General features: G+C 40.0%; 1 protein-coding gene across 2 annotated transcripts in view; it reads left to right on the top strand.

Annotated features, from left to right (window-relative positions):
* NBAS (NBAS subunit of NRZ tethering complex) overlaps nucleotides 1-25,437 on the top strand; it is a 340,240-nt gene that overhangs the window by 296,049 nt on the left and 18,754 nt on the right. For both annotated transcript variants that reach the window (XM_060027072.1, XM_060027073.1), the window contains 2 exons: nucleotides 16,467-16,606; nucleotides 20,283-20,421. In XM_060027072.1, coding sequence (XP_059883055.1) covers nucleotides 16,467-16,606; nucleotides 20,283-20,421 — 279 coding nt within the window. The remainder of the gene's footprint in view (nucleotides 1-16,466; nucleotides 16,607-20,282; nucleotides 20,422-25,437) is intronic.

The following is a 25,437-nucleotide window of genomic DNA, read 5'->3' on the forward strand; positions in this document are numbered from 1 at the left end:
GACCTTGAACCAGAGGAGTCAGGGGATGGTTTGCTCGCCTCTGTCATTTCTTCGACAGAGGTCGTCTTCATCTCCATATCCCAAACACCTAGAAGACCCCAAAGTGCTGATTGCACAGGCTCTCATTTTCTTAATTTCTCCCTATCTCCTTCTCCATCCTCAAAGGTAATATTAAGGATAGAGACAGTCTTACAGTGTAAAGATAAGAATAGGTAATGACATTGCAATGTTCAATTACCAGAAAACGTGGGACTGCTACCTTCACTGAGGCTGGTAATCCTCTTAGGCAGACTTTGCATACATCAAATAGGGACTTAATATTTAATTATCCTCAAGGTGCCCAAAGTAGTGATCCCGCTAATCAATGTGTTGCTGGGAAACCAGCCAGCTCCTGCAGAATACGGGCCCTCATTTTTCAACAGCTTGAAAGGCCTTCGTTTCCGTCCCAGAAATGTGCCCCAGCTTGGTGAGCAGCAGGGAGACAGAGGGGAGGGAGGAAGGTAGAGGGGGAGGGGAATGAATGTAATGTGTTAATTCCCTTGGTACAATTTATCTGAGTTTTTCAGGTTTTGTAATTTTCTAGTTAACTGGTACATGAAAAATATGGGTCAAAATACTGATGTTTCCTTAAAATATTTCATACCCCATCACCTCAATTTTTTTTTCTGTTTTTATGTAAAAAAGAACATGTGGCTTAGAGTTTCATTTCACTTCGTAAAATTTCAGTCTGTCTGAATTTGTGGTTGTAAGTGATCAACAGGAAGAATTAGTTTAAGACAACTTCTAACCTCATTACAAATTCATTTATACATGGAAGGATACATTAGCCCTTCTCATCAGAGGCCAGCTTGGCTTCATTTGCCAAAACATCAACAAAATACTCACTTCCTTGTCAGACAGAGCTCCGACAAAGATCAGTAGGAAAAGTTAAGTGTGCAAAGCTATTTTTAGTTCATTACAGAAGAATTACTGTTACCTTAAATGTCTTCAGAGCTAAGACTCATTGCCATAAATGATTTTCTTAAATATAGGGTAATATTTGATGTTAAAAATATGTGTTCACGCGAGTACTTCTCTAATAGCCATGAAATCACAAATTCCTAGAACTAGAAGACACGTTCAAAAGCATCCTTGTTCAGTAGTCACATTGTATAGAGAGGGATGTGGATGTCCAAAAAGGAAGAAGTTACGTCCTCAGATTTTAGCATAAATGTCACCATTTCCAAAATGACTACAACCACCCAGTCACAACCTATTTTATGAGCATTTTTCTCTTCTAATCACTTACCCCTATCTGCTAACTTCTTCCCCTCTGTCGGTCTATTTATTATGTGATGTCTTTCTTCTTCCATTAGAATATAAATTCCATGAGAACAGGGATCTTACAGACACTCAGTAAGTATTTGTTGAATAAATGAATATTAAATCTTAAAAAACATGTCCAAGGTCACCTTTAAAGTGGCAAGGCCGAGACTCCTGACGTTCAGTCCGACATTCTTGCCATGAATGATGATTAGACCATGCTGCTTCCCCCTTACATGCAAATAAAATGATTTGCTTGGAATAATGCAACTGTTTCCTTAGAGAGTGGCCTGGTGCTTTTAGATTGGTACTATTTTGTATTAACTTGCCGTATTTTGCCGATGGTGATTTCTGACCAGCTAGTTGCTTCTCATGTGGAAGCAAACAAATCAGAAGCACGTTGGTCCACATATGAACAAGAAATCAACGTGCCTTTTTTCCTAAAATGATTAAAGTTAAGCGAACATCCGTATTACTGGGTTCTGCAAATGTTTGGAGACCTTGAGAAGGTCCTTCCTTATGAATAATGGGTTCTTCCTTTAAAGATTTCACCCTCTTGTCACTGGCATCACTGGGGGAAGATAAGGAGACTGCGGACTGTGTCTGTCCTAAGTGCACATCACTGCACTTCATCTTTAAAACAGCCTTGCAAAGTAGTTACCATTCGCTGTGTTTTAGATGAGGTCACGTGACCTAGAAGATGAGGTTACATGACCTGCCCAGCTTGTGAGCTATAGAACTGGAGTTCACATCCAGTTCTGTGTGATCTGGAAGCCTGTGTTCTTTTTGGCCCTATAGTACTCCTCTTCCTATTTGCCAGGGGAATACATTCAGCAGTAACATTTCGGTAGCATGCTCTGCTGTCCTTTTCTCTTCCCACTGTCACTTTATGTGGATTGGATGTGATTAAGTGTGAGAAATCAGGAGTTTGATTCAGAGAACAGGAAACATTGCTTCATCTTTTAGCATTTTTCACTCTCTCAATACACAGCATTATATGTGTTAATTGCTGCTCAGTTAAAACATTCTGAAAAATGTGCCTAATAACTGCTCTTTGAACTGTACGGTATGTGAAATATTCATCGAAGATTCTTCAAGCGTAGATTATGCACCGTTCACTGTGCTACTCTCTGGGGTTAGAAAAAGAGACAAAGCAAATGGTAGTAAAGCGTTTGGGCTCTTCACCAGGTAGACCTGCATTCAAATCCCAGTTTCACCACTGACTAGCTCTGGGGACTTGAACTAGTTACTGACCCTCTTACAACCTCAGTTTCCTCATGTGTAAAATGGGAATAATATGTGTGAGGGTTAAATGGAATGGCACATGCAAAGCTCTGACTCCGGTCCAGGTAGATGGACGCTGTTGGTGTGGGGATTCCTATCCGATGGAGGATGTAGATTTGTGAACAGAGAAGCAAATCCTCTAAGTGCTTCGGTGCTGTGGTAAAAGTCTGCACGGTGCGTGGGCTCAGGAGGGCAGGCAGCTGTTCTGTCTGGAGGTGGTGAGGAAGACTGCTCTGAGGAGGGCATTCTTGACCTGAGTTCAGCACAGCTGGGTGTACGGTGTGGAAGCAGGAGCCACTGGGAGATGAAACTGGAGAGAAGCAGGTCCGACGGTGGAGCCGCCCCCGTGTCCTGCTCAGCTTTTACCCCAGTGACCCTAAGGCCTCCCGGAAAATTGGTGCCCAAGAAGCAGCGTGATCAGATCCGGGCTTTAGGAGAAGCCGTCTGACCTCTGCGTGAAGACGGGACTGGAGGGGCACCAGTTAGAGGACAGAGGCTGTGGTCAGGTTGCCTGACCTTGGCCCTGAACTTTGTATCGGCTTCGAAGATGGAAGAGGATAGAAAAGAGAGCTGAAGGAGTTTCTGCCAGTGGACTCAGTGACTGCTTGGGTGCAGGGGATGAGACACGAGTCCAGTGCCTTTCTGATTTCTGCTAAAGTTACCAGGGAGGAAGTGGTGCTCCTTAGCTAGCTAGGAAATACAGAAGAACCCGGTTTTGTGGAGAAAGGCACGAAGTTCAGGGCTGTCAGTAGTGTGTTTTAAATCTCAACAGCACTTTTTTGGGGAGTGGGGGTGAAATAGGGAGGCCCTGTTTATCCCCTTCACGCAGGCAGATTGTCCTCATAGCCTTACATGGGTCTTAGTTCACAGCGACCACCTCCTGGGAAATAAACTTGAGTTTAGTAAATGTCACTGCATGAGGATGGCTTTGACTCCATCACAGGGCACCCTTCCCTGGGGTCTGCTCAGCCCAGTTGGCTTTGTTTATAGTGGGGCAGTTATATCCAAGTGCCCTTTGCTTAGTAGCAGTCGTGCTCCCAAGGAGCTGCATTGCCATTGTCTCTTCATTCGTCTAATGCATTAGAGGGAAAAGTTGAAGAAAAATAGGGGGAAAGAAGCAGGAAACGTACAAGTGTTTGAATACTGGAGGGTGGTGCGGATGTGAGGTAGTTGGATGTAAGTTCTCTAATTTTTTTAACTTTTCATTTTGAAAATTTTATATTTAGTACCAAAAAAATGATGTCAGCTATACAAAGAATTTTACATATTCTTCATGTTGGTTCACCAAATATTACCATCTCAGATGACTACAGCTAACACTGATACAACACCTTATCTTTTTTACCCATCATTCAGATTTTGTCAGTCGGCCCACTAATGGTTTTTTCTGATCCGAGGCCGGTGCAGGTCACACGTTGCACCTAATGCCATGTCTCCTTAGGGTCCCGTAATCTGAAATAGTTCCTCATTCTTCCCCCCCCCCCTTTTATGACCTTGACATTTTTTAAAAAGCACTGGCCAATTATTTTATGAAATACCACTAAATTTGACTTTGTCTGAGTTTTGTTCGTGTATTCAAGTTGTGCCTTTTTTTTTTTTTTTTTCCTGCGGTACGCGGGCCTCTCACTGCTGTGGCCTCTTCCGTTGCGGAGCACAGGCTCCGGACGCACAGGCTCAGCGGCCATGGCTCACGGGCCCAGCCGCTCCGCGGCATGTGGGATCCTCCCGGACCGGGGCACGAACCCGTGTCCCCTTGCATTGGCAGACTGACTCTCAACCACTGCGCCACCAGGGAAGCCCAAGTTGTGCATTTTTGGTGAGAATACCACAGAAGTGATTTTGGGTCCTTCCCACTACATTATCTTAGGAGATATACGGTACTGTTGTGTTCCTTTACTGACAGTGTTCATTTTGATCACTTGATTGAGGTGGTGTCAACCATATTTCTTCTATATAAAATTACCTTTTTTCCCTTTGGGATTAATACATGTCTTGTGTTGAGGTACTTTGAGATTGTGTAAGGACTGTTTCTCGCCGTACTTTCACCAGCTAATTTTAGCATGCATTGATGACTGTCGCCTGAGTTAATGATCACTGTGGTGTCTCCCAAATGGTATTTTTTATCATTTGTTCTCCCCTGTATGTATTTATTCATTCATTTATTTAGTTACATCACTACAAGCTCAAGGATTCTCATTTTGTTGTGCGGTTGTAATCTATTACTATCGCCATTTTAATGCTTTGCTCAGGTCTTCTCCTGCATCCTTTTGACTTGTGCCCATCCCATCACTGTTTGAACCACAGATGTTCGAGACCCCCTTACACTTTCCCTGCCTGGAACTGGATTCAGTCATTGACTTTAAAGAGCTTGATTTTTTAAATAAAGAGTGACATTTAGAAGCCAAGACTCGGGTGCTAGGTGTACTCATTGATGCAGTGGTATTATAGTTTGTAGATCCTCTTAGGGGACAGAGCACACATATGTCTACATCTATTTTTATGTCTGTCTATATTCATTTTAAAAACCATGAGTTTGTATTGATCCTTCCAATTCCAATCCAATTCCACACAGTTTAGTTTTCTCTCTTTCCTTATTTGTGAACTCCTTTCTCTGTCAGTGAGAAACTTGACTCTCATTATCCACAATGTATTTATTTATTTGCTTAATCCTAGAGTACACATAAAGTAGTTCTGGAAATTCCAGCCAACTTACTAGCTAGAATATTTGTGTAGAGCTCTTTTTGTCTTTAGCCTTAGAGTAATAGTACTCAGAAATCTTTTTTCAAGGTTACTTCTTCCCTCTCTCCCTCCCTCCCCTTCTCTCTCTCTCTTTTTCACGCGCGCACACACACACACACACACACACCACCTCCACTGTGGTTTGCTTATTCACTTATAGATTAATTTTATATCTATTTGTATGGTTTTTGCTGTTCGTGTTTATTTCAATTATGGATCCACTTTCTGAATATGTGACACATTTACGTGGAATGTGAGAGAACATTCTTTGGAGTTTGGCATGCTTCCTTTTTCACTTACGATACTTTGAAGTTTAGACATTCTTGGCCTGTAATTGTGCTGAATGTATGGGTTTTATTTAGTTTATTCTTGTTCTTTTTGTTTTGGAGGATATGTGGGTATTCTATATAGAGAATATATAGGAGGCCACATAACTCAATGGCCACCATTTTCTTCTACTACGCATAATTCTCTGGATAACTTCTAACTGTAATAAAAATAGATTCAAAATAAAAACTCTGGTCATTACAGCAGAAATCTGTTTTTACTTAAGCTGAGAAGATGCTTCACATACTATCAGTTTTCATGTTTTTTAGGGCCATCTATGAACCAAACATTAGGCTTTGTATGTGTATCTTATCATTCGAACCTCATAATAACCCTTTTTTTTGAATAAATAATAAAAACATTTACTAGAAGTATGTTTTCCTACATCCCTACAGGTGGAAGATTTTGTCCATAGAGAAATGGCAATCAATTGTTTACAGTTGATGTTTACATGGGGATATTAGCATATTTAAAATGTTTTCAGACAAAATGAGCAAAATGTCCTGGTGTAACACAATATGCAAACAACATCACATTTTAAAATTTTTTTTTTTTTTTTTTTTTGCGGTACGCGGGCCTCTCACCGTTGTGGCCTCTCCCGTTGCGGAGCACGGGCTCCGGATGCGCAGGCTCAGCAGCCATGGCTCACGGGCCCAGCCGCTCTGCGGCATGTGAGATCTTCCCAGACCAGGGCACGAACCCGTGTCCCCTGCATCGGCAGGTGGACTCACAACCACTGCGCCACCAGGGAAGCCCAACATCACATTTTTAAAAGATGCAGTTACTGGAATAAATTTTAGGATGTATACTGGATAGATAATTCTGTATTATGCAACATTTGAAATTAGCCGTGTTGGCAAAAAAGATGTTTCGGTGTGGACTTCCATGATTCCGGTCAAGGACGAGTCAGTGGTGGAACGTGTCATTAAACACAGAACAGTAGAGAAGCTGATTATAAGACAAAGTCATGGATCCATTTTTTTAATGAGGAATTTTGTTGCTTACATAATTATCAAGGCAGCCAAATGAGCATATTTGCAAGAAAAAAAGGAAATTTCCTAAATCACAGGAAGATTTTGACGCAGGTCTCCCTGTGATATCACTATGAAACTGATACAAATCATAATAACCCTTTTGATGGAAGTGATCTTATCATTCCATTCAACACATGAGCAAATAGGCTCAGAGTAGTTAGGAAATCTTTATAGTACCTCTGCTAAAACATAGCAGAATGATGTATAATAATGAACTACCAATACTGTGGCTGCCATAGTGGCTCAGTGTTAACTCAGTGTTAGATACCTATAGAGGTGTGTGTGTGTGTGTATATTGTCCTGTATTATGTTATATATTATGTTATGTTATATTATTTTCAAAGTACCCTGATAGGTTAGGTATTATTACCTTATTTTTACCAATGAAAGCACTAAGGCTTGGTGAGGTGTTTTTACATGGTCACAGAGCTATGAGGTGGCAGGGCCAGTATTCCACCTGAGTCTGAATGATACTCTACAGTGCAAGCATTTCCAGCTCCATGACTTATTCTATTAATACTTTATCAACATTAACTAAAAAACAAAGTCTGGCCTTAAAAGATTGGCTTGTATAGCAGTTCTTTAAAGTAAACGTGTGTATTTATAGAGACCCTTATGGCGTGATTATTTGTCCTAGAGAAAAAATTTGTAAGGCAAATCTTCTTATTTTAAAACAAAGTATCTTCCCCCTCTCATATGTCTCACTTAAAAATGTTTTCATTAAATATTATATTTAGCCGTGTGGAAATATGTATTGAAGTTACAACAGCACTTACGGAGAGTGACTATGGAATGCTTTATTGTGTAATTTCTCTCTTTTGAGATACAATAAATTAAGTAGGCTGTAGAACATGGCTCATAAGTGTGCTTGCTAGCTTTTTGTGTATGTTTATGTGTTTATGCACCGCACATACAGCCTCAAACATCTGGAAAACCCTTTGGAACTTAATTCTTTCATTGGGTTTCCCCCCCATCCCAAGGGCATGTTTGCTGTGCCCTAGGAGGGACTTTTTATGGCAATAGAGAACCGTTTATTCTTGAGGAGTTCACAAATATACAATGATATACAATATCATTTTCCTAATATACCTTAGGAGAGAAGCAGAGGCTAAATGTTTGTGCTCATCACCAGACCTAGAGGCAAAGGTGGGAAATAATTCAGCCTCTCATTTGTTTGTTCCTTATCCGTACACCCTCTCTTTGGTAGGTATTCTTCCCTCCGCATGGGCTAGGGAAGGCTGTTTGAACCTTCAGGCTGTCTCAACAACACGTTTTGCCTTTATTATAAGCAGTGCAAGATATAGTACTTATGAAATTCTCTCAGTAGCTACATCTATTCTTTAGTTCTCTGCCATAGAAATGGGAAAATCTCCTAGAAGATAGCTATCCTACTTTTAGTATTTAAACTTTAGTCCTATTTCCACAATTTTATGTTTTCTATTTAATAAAACTTACAAATACTCAGAAATGGACATGATCGTAATTTCCGTTCTGTTTATATTCTCTTATCTAAGAATAATAAGCAGTTACTATAGTTAATAGTAATAATACTGTGTACTGAGTACTTATTGTGTGCCAGATACTGGTGTAAGCACTGCTGAGATTGGTGGGGTAAGTCTAACAGCTTCTGACTAAGTCCAGCAGAAGCTTATGACTTCTTTGTCTTCTAAAAATTTGACTTTCCTTCACCAGAGAGCTTGATTAGACCCAGTGGACACAACAGACAGTGTTGGCCACCAGAAACCTTATAAAAGGAGTAGCTGTAACATACAAGGGTCTAGTATTCTAGAGATCATTTCTGTTACCTTTTTATATTTCTGTATATCTATTGAAGTAGGGATTTTTGTTTGTTTTGTATTTTGAAGCCCTGTGTACAGAAAACTCAGTCTGACTTTACTGTGTTCGTGAATGGAGTTGCACAGTGCCTTGGTAACTTTAAATCAGGTGTCATCATATGAGCCTTTTAGAACAGCTCATAAACTCACATTCAGGATAGGAATATGGTGACTAATGATACTACTATCAGTAATAATCCTCTACATGTTGGTAATTTTTTTCTATTCATACTTTCATATGCATTAATACCTTGTTCATGTTTACAGATATCTGAAGATAAGGTAAGCTGCTATCAATGCCTATAGGAAGGTGCCGATTTCAGGAGAGGTGCCTCAGTTTAAGATAGTCATGTTCACTTTCAAGCAGCCTCAGAGAAATTTCAGGTTAAAGCTGTTCTCATCTGAGAATAAGTGACTCAGTCCACTTTTTCAAGAACAGTGACTCTGTGTCTGATAAGAAGGCTGCAGCTGCTTGACAAATTGACTTACCTCAAGGGCTAAAGTCACCCAGTTCAATGAGGAGAGAAACATCAGTTTCAGAGACAAAAGGGAGAGAAATTTTCTTATGTTTGAGTCACATTCGAATTTTGCCCTTTAAAATCCTGTGATACTTAGTTACTGGTGTCAGTATGGAGTCGTCACCAACTCTATGGTGCCTGTAAAATAGTGAACATTTTCACCCCCTGCTCACTGGGGAAGGGACAGAAGTGTTAAAACAGATACATGTTCCTTTTGTTTTCACTGGGGAAAAGGACAGGATAAAACAAAGTGTAGGAAAAAAAAATAGCAATTTCTCTCAATTTTATTTTTCCTGCTCTTTGGAAGGCATGCTTGAGAGTCATTTCAAATACTCTAATTGTTGCACAAATAAATGAGACTTTAAAAAGAGATAAAAGTTAACCCATGATTCCATTATCCTAAAATAGCCATGTTTCTCTGTATTCTTTTTCTGTCCTGCCCAATCTATAGGCATGATTCTTGTTAGAAGAAATCATGGCACACATCCAGCTTTCTGCTTTTTTATATCTAGCATATTATATAGATGATAATATAAATAATACCCATCATTTATTGTGTGCCTACCATGTGCCAGCCTCTTGCTAGCTATCTTATTTGTATCCTCTTATTTAATGTTCACAACCGTGATATAAATATGAAGGATCTTCATCTTACAAAAGAGGAAATTAAGCCTCAGAAAGGTCCAGTAATGTCTCCAAAATAAACATTTTTCTGTATTGCTTTGACTTTACCAACACTGTTTTAAAAGCTGCACATTTAATTGAATTGCCCTTTATTATTTATTTTAGAGTCTCTTTATGGTAGTATGTTATGAAGTATGCTATGAAGTCCTTATGAAGTATGTTGGAGCATTTGATAGCCACCTACAGTTAGTTTTTCCTCTCTTTTAAAATACATTCTATAGTCATTTCATATTCTGTTTGGACACCGAAGTCATTTCTCTGTACCTCTTATACTTTTATGAAATATATTTAGATACTGGGAATATATATTTCAATACGGACTGCAGTACTCCTCAGAAAAGAGAGAATCTGATTCTTTCATAGGTCCACATTTATGCTCAGCCAGGTACCTTGTTTTGGGGTATTTTAGGGAATTTTAGTTCCCATGATATTAATATAAATCACATGCTCTCACAACCTCTGTAAGCCTCTGAGATGTGTTTGCTTTAACCTTTATTGTCTCAGAGCAATACTTCTCTTCCTAAATTTTTTTTTTAGATAATTTGTCAGATTTATGACAGTGATATTCTTCAACTGAAAGTTGTTTAAATTTTTTTACCATTAATGAGCACTATTACTAGTTGTGATATGAAAATATATTGGGACAAAACCATCTTATAGAAAGTATGTAGATAACATCAATATTTTTATTATATTTTTTACCAAAAATGTGTATTGACCATTTGCTGTGCTTCATATTCCCTGCTGATCACTAGGATTTTAATTATAGCTGACTTTTTTAACACTAAAAATTTGAAGGCATTTTCATTAAAATTAAAACCAAAACAAGAATGCCCAATATCATTATTATTTTTCAGCATCCTAGTCAGTGTAGCAAGACAAGAAACAGAAGTAGGAGCTATAACTTTTTAAAAAGTCAAACTTACCATTATTATAGATTGTATCATCCTAATTTCTGGAAAACCTAAGAAAAATACTGAAAATGACTAGAAGTAATAAGTGGAACTTATTATAAGGGCTGAAATCAATGATAGAAGAATACATAGTATATGTGAAAATAACTCAAGTCACTGGTATAGGGGCTTAGTATATATGGGTCTAATTATAAAGATGTACCTTTTTTTTTTTTTTTTTCGGTACGCGGGCCTCTCACTGTTGTGGCCTCTCCCGTTGCGGAGCACAGGCTCCAGATGCGCAGGCTCGGTGGCCATGGCTCACGGGCCCAGCCGCTCCGCGGCATGTGGGATCTTCCCAGACCGGCGCACGAACCTGTGTCCCCTGCATCGGCAGGCGGACTCTCAACCACTGTGCCACCAGGGAAGCCCAAAAGACGTACCTTTTTAAACTTAGTGTGTCATCATTTTCTTAAATAAATTTTACAGTAAATATTACTCTTCAAAAGAAGTATTAACTCTTTGGTCATCTAGAAAACCATGTTTAGGAACCTTCACTTAATACTCTTTTCTAAAGAACAGAGTTTGGCATTAAGATAGACTAGTCTTGGACTCTTTCCCAGCAGGATGGGTTGTAAACGTCTCAAAAACCTGCTGAGAGACAATTCTCCATGGATTTCTCACGTTTCTCCAAGTCTTATGAGCAGAGGCACTTTGCTTATCCCTGGATCTTCACGGTTTTCTCTTATGTTTTTTTTCCTAAAGATTTATAGTTTTACATTTAACATTTAATACATTTAAATCTCTTATCAACTTTGAATAATTTTTGCATTAAGTGTAAGGTTTGGGTTGAGGTTTATTTCCCTTTTTTGCCTAGGGATATCCATTTCCTCCAGCACCATTTGTTGAAAACACTGTCTGGCCTCCAATGAAATGCTTATGCCCTTGGTCAAAAATAAGTTGGGTATATTTGCTGCTGGGTTCTCTATTCTGTTCTTTTGATCTTTGTCTCTATCGTTCTACCAATACCACTTATCTTTCTTACTGTAGCTAAATAATAAATCTCAATATCAAGTAGAGGTATTCCTCCCACCTTATTCTTCTTTGTCAAGATAGTTTTAGCTATTCTAGGGAATGTCTTTCCATTTACATTTTATAAAAGCTTGTCTAAATCTACAAAAAACCGTTCTGGGATTTTGATAGACATTGTATTAAACCTGTAGATCAGTTTAGAGAGAATTGACATCTTTACTAGGTTGAGTCTTTCCATCCATGAACACAGTGTATCTCTTCATTTATTGATTTCTTTCATCAGCATTTTATATTTCTTTAGGATATAGATCCTGAACGTGTAAATTTTAAAATTTTCTTTGAAGCAATTATAAATGGTATTATGTTTTTATTGTCAGTTTTCACTTGTTCATTGTTAGTATATAGAAATGAGGTTGATTTTTCTGTGTTGATTTTGTCCTGTGCCTTTGCTGACTCATTCATTAGTACTAGGGTTTTTTTTTTTTTTTTTCCCAAGTAAATCTCTTGAATTTTCTATGTAGACAACCATGTTATCTGCAAATAGAATTTTATTTTTTTCTTTCTAATATGTATGCCTTTTATTTATTTTTCTTGCCTTATTGCAGTGGCTAGAGCTCCTAGTATGATGCTAAATAAGAGTGGTAGGAGTGGACTTCCTTGTCTTGGAGTATAATGTGGAACTATCACTTCTGTTTGGGCCACTTTACCTTTCTGCTTTTAAATATCATTGCCTTGATTATCAGTTGGTGTTATAATCTTTGCTTTAATCATCAAATATAATTTAGAAAATTTCTATAAAAAAGGATAGTCTATTGTATTTACCCATATTTCTGCTTTTTGTATTCTACGTTCTTCCTTCTGATGTTCCAAAGTTCCTTCTTCTATCATTTCCTTTCTGTTTGAAGAGCTTCCTTTAGCTAGTCGTTAAGATGAGGGCTGTTGGTAACAGATTCTTTTAGTTTTCCTTATCTGAAAATGTTTTTATTTTCCTTTTTTTCCTAAAGGGTAGTTTTTCTGTATATAGAATTTTCAATTGACAGTTCTTTTAACACTTGAAGAATATTGTGCCACTTCTTTCTGGCCTCCATCGTTTCAGATGATTAATCCCGTTATTCAAATTGTTGTTCTTTCTTAGGTAATGTGTTGTTCTGGGTGCTTTCAAGATATTTTCCCTTGTCTTTTGTTTTCAAGAGTTTAATTGGGTTGTGTCTTGGAATGGATTTCTTTGGACTTACCCTTTCTGGGGTTAGCTCAGCTTCTTGAACCTGTAGATTCATATCTTCCACCAAATTTGAGAAGTTGTTAGATATTATTTCTTAAAATACTCTTTCAGCTCCACTTTCTTTCTCCCTTTCTTCTGGAATTCTGAGAAATGACCTTACCTGCGATGTCTTCTGTTTCTAGGTGAGGAGTCAGGAAACACTGGGTCTAAGTGTCTTCCTTCTGTTGGTGAAGGAACACAAGATACCCTCCTGCTGCATTGTTCCTCAAGTCCTAGGGTCCCAAACTAGTTTGCTTTCTTTTTTCCTACCTTTAAGAGTTCTCATTTGGTGTCTCATTATTTTCATAGTTTATAGTTGTGCTTAGCAGAGAGGAGTAGGGAAAAATGGGTCAAAGCCATTTTGTCCAAGCTGGAAGTTCCTTGTATATGTTTACCTTTTATATTTCTTTATACAAAAATTCATTTTGAGTTTTAGTTACCAGAATTTATTTTTAAAGCCTTATAGACATGATGAACAAGATAAGCTTATGTTATTTTGGCAAGTTTTGATAAATTTAGTTATTTTAATATGTGGACACAAGTCCTAGATGAACACTTGTATATCAGAGTATATAATGATTATCCAACAAAGTATATTCTTTACCATGTGTTAAAAAAAAAAACGTGCTCAAGTTCATTTTTAGGCCCATTTTCTTCTCAAATAAGGTAAAGCTTTCATAGCTACAGCGATAGAATTTAAAACTGCTTTCTTAAGAGCTGAGTAATAACAATTTGACATCCTTTTTGATAACAAGGGAGTATGCAAGTGTCCATACACAAAATGGATAATTGTGTTAAGTTACTACATTTTTCACATTTGTATTTTAAACATGGGTGTCAATGCTCTGAAAAATAAGTTACTAATAATTGAAATGATTAGTGAGGATTCAGGAGAAAATGTTTCCTGACAAAGCCATACTCTTACAATTCTGTGTACATGTGAGAAAGGCATTGTACAAAACACTTATTAGCAAACACATTTTTTAAAATGGAAACTAATATTTGTACACTAATATAAAAACAAACAGAGAGAGATCTAATTTATAGTTTCTAGTTTCTCTTTCCTTCCCTTATGATACAGTTCATGCCCTAAAAATTTACAAGCTATTATAGTTTCTGAAAAGAAAGAAATCTAAATGATATTGAAAACATGAATCACTTTTTCCTAATCTCTTCATTTTCGTGATATGGCTGCATTCCATGTAAGGGAGAATCATCTTGTTATTAATTATACTGCAGTTAATTAAAGAAACTGGAATATTGGCGCTGCTGGGAGACAGAGCATTCAGTTGTTTAAAAAATATTTTTTTAAGCACAAAACCTTCTCTACAAATAAACTCAGATTATAACTCAGAAAGAAGAAAGCAGCCATTTACCCTGCTGCGGACCTCCTTAGAACTCCTGGGACATCAGGGATTTTGGGAGCCCAATTTTCAGACGAGGAAAAATGAGACTCAAAACAAGGGACTTTATTGAAATCACATAGCTAACCGCAAGGCATCATCGGTTGAAACATAATGTCAATACACGTGCTACCTCTGGGTCTTTTTTAGTGATTTCCTTTTGGTGGGATCTTTTTTTTAAACCTTACATCTATCTCCAATAAAAAAAGAACAGCCAAAAATTTATGGTAACTCCATGAATATTTAATATAGTTCTGCGTTACAAGATTTTATAAATAAATTGTCTTCATTCATTTGTATATCCATTCATTATTTCATCCATTCACTAAATAAGTACGGTACATTTACTCTATATCAGGTATTATTTTACGTAGTGGGGATAAACCAGTGAACAAATAAGTTTCTGTTTTCTCAAACAAATATGCAATATGTCACGTACTTGTAAGTGCTAAGAAGGAAAATAAAGGTGAGGGAGGTAGATAGGGGTGGGGGAATATGCTACTTTGGGGGGGGGGTAGTTACACAGTGTGTTCCCTCAAAAAGTGACATTTGAGAGATTTGAAAGAAATGAGAGAATGAGCCATGCAGGTATCTGAAGAAAGAATGTGCCAGGCAGAGGAAGCAGGTCCAAGTTCCCCAGGTGGAAGCGGGAGTGATGACTGCACAGAGCGCCTGGGAGGCCCCAAGGCTGGAGAGGAATTGAAGGTGGTGAGGTCAGATAATGACAGATGGATGTCTTGAGTTTGAGAGGGTTTTGTTTTTTTTTAAAACCTTTCTTTATAAATAGGCAAGAAAATATTGCCAAACTCCCAGTTAGACTACTAATTTAAATAATTCAGAGCTTCTCAAGCTTACTGAGTCCTCTAGCTTCAGAACATCCTGATCTGAGTATAATTATATATCAGCTCTGCTGCTTGCTAGCCATGTTACCAGGACAGATAAGCCCGTTTCTTCATCTGTAGATTGAGGTTAAAAATACCTGTGCAGTTCTCCATACAAAACTGTTGGAAGGATCAGCTAACTTACTGTATTATAAAATTATTTTAAAAACAAGAAAAAGCTTTTGGGTTATTATTCTGTGGAAGAATGACATGGGGCTTTAAGTCAGGTTTGGAAGGATCTGAATGGCCACTGTGTGAGGAAGACTCCACATGGTAATTACCAGTAATTTCATTGTACATATCAACTTTTGTGAAAATGCAGAATTCATGGTATAACTTTTTCAGGTGACTGCTGGGGTCAGAGCCAGGGTGACCATTAAATCAAATGTTTTGGAAACATGCATTAGTATAGACAATTTAGCAAATATGTAGGTAACCATCTGTTCTCATTATTCTTTCAGAGTATCATCATCTGAGTCCAAATATAGAGAGTCTATGTTGGGAGAGGCTAGGAAACAAGAGAACCAGCTTTTGGCTTACTTTTATATTTAAAACTGCTTTCTAACTAAAAAAAAAGCAAACATTTTATTCACAGAGGTGTTGGAGATACGACTTGCTTGAGGACTGCCTCAATGTAAAAGAAGTATCATTTGGTTATTCAATGAGAGGAAAAATTAGTATTTTAGTTGATAGACTTCTTTTGCACTAGAAATGGAGATGTGAATAAAAGTTATTTTACTTTATTTTGATTTATAGCAAAAAAAATTCCATGTCAAATGTACTTTAGTAAAATCTTTACTTTCAAATTAGAGAAATTTTCTAGACAATGTGAAGATTTAGCGATACTCATTCTAAAATGAAAATTAGCAATGCAGGATAATTTAAACTAAAAACATTGGCTAACATTGAGTATGGTGAACTATTATAATTTCACATGAAACAGTTAAGTATTTTAACATAACATACATTGAATGCCAATAAGCCAGTTCTATGGAAGTCTACTTGTTTGAATTTATTTTGCTAAAGAATGTTAAGAACCTTCCTGTGACTTCGTTCTAAGCAATTTTTAACATAGATGTTTGAAGTTGGGTAAAACGTAGAGCTTTTGAAGGTTTTGGGGGGAGTAGGGGTGGGGGAGATGTTGTTGAATTTCCCCTTGACACACTAAAAGTTTCCGAAAGAGCATTTAATCAAAATAATCAAATTTGAATTTTTCCGGACAGCAATTCCGTGGCCTTTGCTGTGGGTTTCAAGTGTGTGTTCCGCCTTCCAGGTGGACGTAACTGACACGGAGGATGAAGAGAAGCGCTACTCGCTCTTTGTGGAGCTCCTGGAGGCCAGTCACCGAGAGGTCGAGTTCCAGCACCTGGTTTTGCTCCTGCAGGCTTGGCCGCCTGTGAAACGGGAATATACGTGAGTATTAACATAAAAGTAGACTTCTATTTGTCTAGACTCTAGGTTTAAAAAATCACTACCTTCAGAAGAGCCAATGAAAGAAATATATAAAATCAGTATAAACCTTTAGATGAAATGAGAATTGTTTTTCTTGAAATATCACAGTTTCTTTCCATTTCTCCTTACCCCTAAAGCCAAATATTTTATTCAGAAATAGACAATGCTTGATAATAACATCTGATTTAGGATGTCAGCAAAATCATTTTGTGCCGGTATTTTCACCAGGACCTGTTTTGACGCTCTTTTAACACGGCTTACAATGCCAACTTGAGAATCCATGGGGAATAAATTGATGATTCCCATTTATTGAGAACACAGTGTTATGTGCCGTTGACATACACTGTCAAGTCACACAGCAAAGCTACACGGGAAGGTGATGTTACCGAATTTTACGGATGAGAACGTGGAAGCTCAGAAGTTCAACAGCTTCAGGCAGCACCTGGCCCTGAGACGGAGGAGACAGAGTTCCAACAGCTGCTGGAACCTCCACAGCCCGTGCTGATCCTCTGTGTCAGGCTGAGATTGCAGGCACCACTAGAGCTGCCCCGGTAGGCACACAGTCCCTGTGCTGCCGGCCAAGGAGTCCTTTGGAAGAAGTGGCCAGATTTCCTCTGAGCACATATGCTGTCTGTCAAGAACTGCTGCTCCTCTGGCAAAAAACGAGAGCATCCGCGCTTCTGCTGCGAATGTCTCGGCGGCCGGGACTCACCTTGCTCTTCCCGCGTCAGCCAGCACTTTGTGCACCCAGACCAGTACGTGTCTCCACACCTCAGATGTACACAGAAGGATGTTTTCTCGAAATGATTCCGTGAGCAGTTCAGGAGCGCTAAGGAACATCTGGGCAAGCCCCTTTACCTTCACCCTCAGACGAGACCGTTAGGAATTCCTGAAGCAAACCAGGAGGGGGGCATTTTGGTTTGGTTTGTTTTTTTAACCAAGTGTTTTCAGAAAGGCAAGAAGCGTCTCTTAGATCTCAAGCATCTGTGGCAGCGATGGCGTGCTGACATCTGCGCTTGAGCATAGGTTCTTACCTTCACTCTAAAACCGTGCAGTGCAGGTTCCCACATCGTAAAAGCTTTAGTGTCGCTTGTGACAGTGCCTTGAAACAGCATTTCCATTTGGTTCCCAATTATCTTGGCAGAGCTGCCCCGGGACCTGAGGGTGCTTGTTAAAAACAGAGTCCCATGCTTGGCTCGCCGAGTCCAACTCTCGGTACCGGGGCCTGGGCCTCAGTTTCTCAACAGCTCCTAGGAGATGATAATGGGAAATAGATGTGGGACCCACTAATTACATTGTCAGTAATGCTTCCCTTTTTTAGAAGATCGTGAGAGTTGAATTATAGATTTCTTCATACACTCAAAATGGATCTCTGAGTCTAAAGAGAATTTTTCGAATTGGAAGTATGATGCTTCCGGTAGATTAGCTAACTGTGGTTCTGCAGTTCCTTTTACTTCTGGAACACTGACCATTGCAACTCACTCACTTACCCACAAGAAGCAAACTCGGCTTACTTAAAACACTTCCTGCATTTAAAACATTTAATGCATTTGTAGACAAAAAGATACTCATTTTCAAACATATATTCTTGCTTTTGTAGTCCTGTGTGAAAGTTGTAAGTTGCTAGTAACCTGTGTTTTACAGACTTCCTTTATGAAATCATTAACATCAGAACCGAGCATTACCAGAGTCCACTTAACCCTCTTACCAGCTGTGTCTCCTCTACCTAAGCGATAACCAGTTATACATACATATTTGACTTAATAATAAGTCAAATAAAGTCCATCTCTGCTTCTTTCCTGGCTCAAACTGGTGTTTTAGCACAGAAGAACGTATGAGGGAACACTTAAAACAGGTTCTTAAAAGTACTTGGGAATACTTTTTTTCCCCCAGATGATCCAACGTATGACTCCAGCACTTCCAGAACAACCAGAAAAGGGGAGAGGAGTGTGGGGAGCGGGGAGGGAGGGGTAGTGTGGCGATGACTGAATGTTGCCGATCAACATGGTAAAGTCAAAAATTGGACTTTCAAGAACTTTGCTTGATCCACATGACCACTAATTTACTGGTACCAACTTTGGAGTTTTGGTTTTAGTCCCTTGTCAGAACGTGTATGGAAAGCATAATAGATTTGCATTAGGGAAGATCCGTAGTTTTCCTCCAGTGGATCACAGCTGGCTGGTGTAAAATACATTTTTTTAACTTTTTATTTTATATTGGAGTATAGTTGATTAACAATGTTGTGATAGTTTTAGGCATATAGAAAAATGATCCAGTTAAACATACACATGTGTCCTTTTTCAAATTCTTTTCCCATTTAGGTTGTTACATAATACTGAGCAGAGTTCCCTGTGCTATACAGTAGGTCCTTGTTGGTTATCCATTTTAAATACAGCAGTGTAAATCTAAAAAGAAATGGTGCAGATGAACTTCTATACAAAACAGAAACAGACTCACAGACTTGGAGAACAAACTTATGGTTACCAGAGGGGAAGGGTAGGGGGAAGGGATAGTTAGGGAGTTTGGGATTGACCTGTACACACTGGACAATATGTTTTGATAGTTGTTGTAAAAGCCACTGGGATGCACTGTGCAATTCTGCTTCAGGGAGGTGGCCTGTTAGGGAAAACCCCAGGAGAACTGAATCCAGACTTTAAAGAGGAAAGCAGAGGGCGAGTCCTCTAGTGTACGAAGACTCATCCGTCAACCAGATGCTCCCTGAGCTTTGTTTGTACCTTGAAATAAGCAGCATCCGTTGTCCTCACAAGTTGTTAGTTTGAGCTGAGACACAAAGGCTTTGCCAAAGGCTAGTATTCTGAGTCCCCTTGTTGTTGCACTTGATGTTTTTCTCAGGCACAAGGAATGAAATTCTTTCCAGGGAGGGACCATCCTTTGGTGTTCGGTGGCTAGAAGCTAGTGCTGTGCTAATGAGACAACAGACTCTTAATAAAGAGTAAAATTATTTTAAAATGTTGTAAGTAAAATCAGTACCCCAGAATGAATGTACCTTTCACTTGTCTCTTGAAATATAAATCGTGATGTTTTTATGAAGTCAAGGTAGCGGCTGCCAGAGAAGGGAAACAAAAGGCAAACTTTTGTGCTTTTATGTCTCAGAAATAAGAGAAGTAACTAGTAAGATGTGCCTGCTGTTGAGAGCGATACTTCACAATGGCAAACGTCATTCATTAAGCAGTGCAAGCCTGCAAGGAAAACATTAAATTGCCTTTTCGCCGTGAGAAGAACCAAGGCCCAGAAAGGCTGGGTGGCGTCCCCAGAACAATACAACTAGGCTGAGAGTGTATAAGTCACTTCTGTGACTCGCGCAAGCAGTCAGGGAGCCGGAATGCCGGCCTGAGCTGCTGGGCTTCAAAGCAGTCTGTACTGGTTGGCGTCCACCCACTGGCTCCATGCTGCTGGGGCACTTGTCCATACCACAGCAAGCTCTTTCCCCTCTGTGGGCTGGTGTCTTTTCTCCAAGATAGACGTGAAAGAACACATCGTGCAGGTTATGACTGCAATTTGCCAAAAGCATTTTACTTGAAAAAGTGGGATTTCTTTTCTATTTTAAAATTTCTTATCACAATTGTTATAAGTTTCGTCGTTTCCCATGCCTTGCATTTTTCTCCCTTCGAACCAGCATAACCAATAATCCGTGGGTGAGACTGGCTACAGTGATGCTAACCAGATGTACGGTGGAGAACAAGGAAGGGCTGGGGAATGAAGTTTTGAAAATCTGCCGCTCTTTATATAACACCGAACAGATGCTCCCTGCAGAGGTGAGTGGCTATTTCAAGTGGCTTTCCTGGGGGATATCCCTTTCCTTTTCCCAGCTCTTTGGTGTAAACAATACCAGTGACTGTACTTGGGGAACATTTAGCTTAAGTTATCGGTAGGGAAAGTAAAGCCCATAATTTGTGACCGATCAAATGAAGAAAAGCAGGGCTAAAAGGATTCTTTGAGGTCATTTTCTCTTTGTTGGAGCTCTGAAGCAGTTTCCCTTTTACAAGTCCCAGAGTAGAACCCAGTTTTCTGGGTTTTTTGGGTGCCCTTTTATGTCTGACTCAAGTTTCTGTTCTAAGAGGTCACGGTAGCTCAAGTGTCCTGTCTGGCTGACCCAGGCCAGTTGGTAACATAGCAGCTACCTTAGCACTCCTCGGCAGGTAACCAGACACTCTGATTTTCACATACTTTTTTGACATCATTGTAATAAGATTGCATAACCACAATATTTATTCTCTGTGAACATGGTAAAAACTCAGCCACCTCCATGTTGACCTTGTTCTCTGTTTGATCCTATAATATGTGTCCCAGAGATATTTGTGTAATATATATGTAAATCTGTACATTCTAAAATAAGCACATATTAACTACAGCCCCCTGCTGTGGATCTGACCTCAGCAATGTATTGTCTGAGCAATTTACATGTCTTAAATTTAAGCCTTTGGATAATGGCACTAAATTGATTAATTGGTTTTTGAGTTTCTACCACGTAGCAGATAAACTTGAAAATAAAATTGTAAACAGGATTCTTTGAATCTTCATTGTAATCACTCAGGGAAAATATTCTCTTTATGAATGCAATTTAATGGATTGTTTTCTGAATGAAGGACTGGCTAAGTGTTTTTTGATTGAATTTAAAATACTGTGTCCATTTAAAGACGTCTTCAACCACCAGAATGACAGAATTATTCTATAAAATATTTAAAGTACCAGCACCAAAGATAACTTCCCCTTGCTCCAGTAGCCTGTGATTTGCTTGTGTCAGATGCTTATCTACCTGTGATCGGCTCTGCTATATTGTGAGCACCTGGAGGGTAGGAACCATGGCTGTAGCATCTCTGTTTCACCCAAGGCAGGATTCAGCATACTGCAGAGAGTGGGGACTCAACACACTGTCTTACCCCCACCAGGGTAAGTAAATAACATGGGTTTCATCTCTGCCTTAACATAAGCTAAGATCAAGCATTGTTAGATGAGAACCAAACACCGGAAGTGTCCTACTGTCAGTTCTATTGAATCTAGGTTAGGAAAACGTTATTTAGGATCTCTGGACCTCCACCCTCTCATCTCTGAAACAAGGGGTTAGACCACATGACCTCAGCGGGGACTCTTGTTCCGACTGTTCTGTGAGGTCCCCAGTCCTGGGAGGAGCGTGACCTGAGGCTGTCTCTTCGCTTCTTCATCCGTAGCACTTAGTTCACCGTCTCTCATGAGTCCATCATTCTCTTGGGGTGAGGAGTAAGGTACTGGATTGAGCCCCATTTTGAAGTGGGTCATTATCGCTTCTCTGTTCCAATTTGATGATTTGAAAGATCATCATCAAGAGCTCTGTTGCCACAGTGACTTTTCTTCATTTTTGTTTTGCTACCTTCTGTGTTTTAATTGGGTACATATGTAGATTCTTTTTCTTAGGATGCCATGATTGAAGGAACTTTGCAAATGTCGTGTACTATTTTTATTAATCACTACATTTGCTCAAATGTGAATCAGAATTGTTTCAAAGGAAGGAACAGTATTATCATAAAATGGAAATGTCTTGTTAAGTTTACTTTACCGCATTTGGAGTCTACATAGTCTCATTTCAGACTTCCATGAGATTTAGTATCCCGGTGGCAGTAAAATTATCCATGACTCACCTCTTTTTCCTCCAGTACCTTTGGTTGCCCTGCTGCCCGGTGTGTGAGATGCGTTTGCCTGATTAGCTCTGACGGGACTTAACGGGGCTTACCTTATCCTTCGTCCCCATTTCCCATCCTCCTACCAAGTTGCCATATGTAGAGATTCTTTTTCTTTGTGGCTCTTTTCACGATCTCCTGCTGTTGCTCACGGTACTTGTTTACTTATGGCCATGATGGTTTTGCTGATGGAAAATATTAGAGAAAGATAAAATCACTGTTGCTCACAGGTCATGTGTCCCACGGTCTTGACAGTTAACACATCCTCCTCTCAGCTTCCGTCCGTGGCAACGCGTGCAGCGTCCTCAGGAGTGGGGTATCTGGAGAACAAGAAATCGGCAACTGGGCATAAAACAAGCTCCTGGCATTCAGATGTAAAATCCCAAGTTCCATCTACTTGTGGCTGCCCCCGAGGGTCCCTGCAGAGGCGCAGCAGGAACTAGCAGGGCAGACACTGCGGCGGGTGTGTGGGAGCCCGCCCCCCAGCTCACGAGGGAGCCCAGCTGACCCCGGCTTCTCAGTCTTAGTGTGACTGTTCTCTCTCACGGCTGAGGCACTCCTGAGGACATCAAGAGCTCGATTTTTCGAATCGACGACACCCACCCCTGCACACCTTGTGCTCCACACTCTTGCTGCGGGCCCTGCCACACCTTTAGGTGCCGGATACCCCAGGACCAGTGGGAGGGTCGCGTGAGGACAGAAGGACCGCTGGTGGACCGGTCCCGCTGCTCGGACGACCGTCAGCCACAGGGCCCAGGGCATCACCATAAACCCCAGTCCACAGGGAGGACCAGCGCCCAGGGTTCTGGCCTGGCTCTGGGCCCCAGCCCACCTGCTTCTCTGCATTCAAGGCCTCTCACTGTTGTTCTGTGTCCTGATGGCCAGACAGGTTTGAGCTGCGAACGTACCATATAAGGTGCTTTGTGGTTCCCTTTGCTACTTTGACCTTTCCTGCAGCTACCCAAAGCCCTTTATAAACATCCTAATAAACTGTCCTCTTGTAACACAGGGGGAAATACCTGGTGAATATAGTATAGTCCTTAATTACAAGTACGTATTTAGCCAGTAACTGTTAGCTAAGAGATAAAAAGCACTCAGTAGCTCTCATAAAGTGAATTCTTCCATTCCTGGGTGTCCTTGTCTGGCTGTGGGATATCGAGCCATTATGCCTGCTCAAAGGGGTGTAGAGGTTATTTCCATAAATTTTTCATCAAAGCTGAGGTCAGCCAAGTGATGTGCTTCTTCCAAATATCATAAATTACTGAGAAATACCTATTTACCAATTACTGATAACTTATTGAATAAGCATATATGAGAGTTAAGAGAGAGAATACAAATAATTTGGGGTACAGTATGTACTAAGCAAGTTTGGAATACAGAGAAGGAAAAAGCTCCTTGCCCTCAAGTGAGGCAGATAGACGAATGAATGATTACAATAATACAAGATGACAGATAACGTAGGAAATATTCAACGAGGTACAGCCAGAATATAGGAGTGCCAAACCTGGGACATCAGAGGTACCATCGCAGGGAATGGAATTTTCTTGTGCCTTTGTAAGCTGAGACCTAACGATGAGTAGGGGTTAGTCAAAGAGAGAGAGACAGCAGAGGTTACATCGTGTGCGAAGACCTACAGGTCCGTGAGAGCCTCACACTCTCTGCTGCACCCTCCACTGTGGTAGCCATGGGCCACACGTGGGTATGAAAATCAAGCTTAAGTGAAATTGAATAAAATTTAAAATGCAGTTTCTCAGTTGCACTAGCCACATCTCAAATGCTCACAAGCCCCACGTGGCCCACGGCTGCCCTGCTGGACAGCGCAGCTCAGAGCATCCCGTGGTGAGAGGGAGGTCTCCCGTGCAGGCGCTGCTCTCAGAGGACTGTGCAGGGTGGGAAGGCGAGGCCGTAAGGGTACAGGGAGGAGGGCGGAGGAAGCAGGTTGGTGCGTGGCAGCCGGGCTGGACTGTCACGCACGGGGGTTTATATTTCGTCTTCCCAAGTGTTTTCTGCAGGTATTGGCATCCCAGATTAAAAATCCGCATTTCTCTTTGGCCCAGATGCTGGGCGAGAGGCCTCTGTATGCGGTACGTGCCTTAAGGCATGCAGAGCGCTTTCCTGAATGAGAATCCGTGTTTGAAGCACACATTTTACAGAACTGTTACCCAGCCGATATTGATCATTCTCACACGGGTTTGGGGGGCACAGCCTGATTTCCAGCGGTGGCCTGCTGGGTGCAAGCCAATAAAAGACAATGAGTGGAATTCCAAAGAGACCTTTATCCCAAGCTTTAAGAAGGGCTTCTTTATGTCAGCCTTCTTTTATCTACTCTTTATAATAACGTAAAGGAATTATGAAAATGTCATGCATTTGAGTTTTCCTCCTCCGATGTGCTCCTGTTGGAGTAGCACAAGAGGAAGGTCGTCCCACACAGGGCGGTGACCCCCAGTTCTTTCAAAAACAGCCCTCGCTTTATATAATGAGGTTGCGCTCTTTGTCCGGTCTCTGGTCCAAGTGTTCTGTTCTTCACATTACAGCTAAAGTCAGGACACCGAGGGAACATGTAACTCAGCAGGGAGGAATAGTTTGAAAATTTATTTTCTATGCTTTTATACTTTTGTTGTGAAAGATCATCGTTCGTTATCTTATAGAAAAGCCTGCTCTCTGATGGCAGGTTCAGCCAGCATAAAAAAAGGGCCGCGAATAAAATGCAAATATGTCTGTGACAATCTAAATCCATTTTCATTTTTCTGGACCACAGGTAGTTTTTATGAAGATGGAGCCTCTTAAGTATATCAAGCATCCAGTTTACATTGACATTAACTATAAACAGGTTTTAAAATATGCAAATTGCTGATTTCCTTTATTACAGTGGGTGATAACTAGGTATTTTTGATAATTTTAACAATTGACAATAGTTTTTATTGTTAAGCGTCTAGTATATGCTGAGCATTGTACATTATTATTCACTAATACTTATTCACACACACACACACACACACACACACACACACCACACTGCAGAGTAGATACAATTTACCTCTGTTTTACTTGGGAGGAAACTAGAGCTCTGAGAGTTTAGGAAAATAAATTCCAGTCCTATATCCATCCATCGGGATC

The sequence above is a fragment of the Delphinus delphis genome, chromosome 12, assembly GCF_949987515.2.
Source record: "Delphinus delphis chromosome 12, mDelDel1.2, whole genome shotgun sequence".
In the NCBI taxonomy this organism is placed as follows: Eukaryota; Metazoa; Chordata; class Mammalia; order Artiodactyla; family Delphinidae; genus Delphinus; species Delphinus delphis.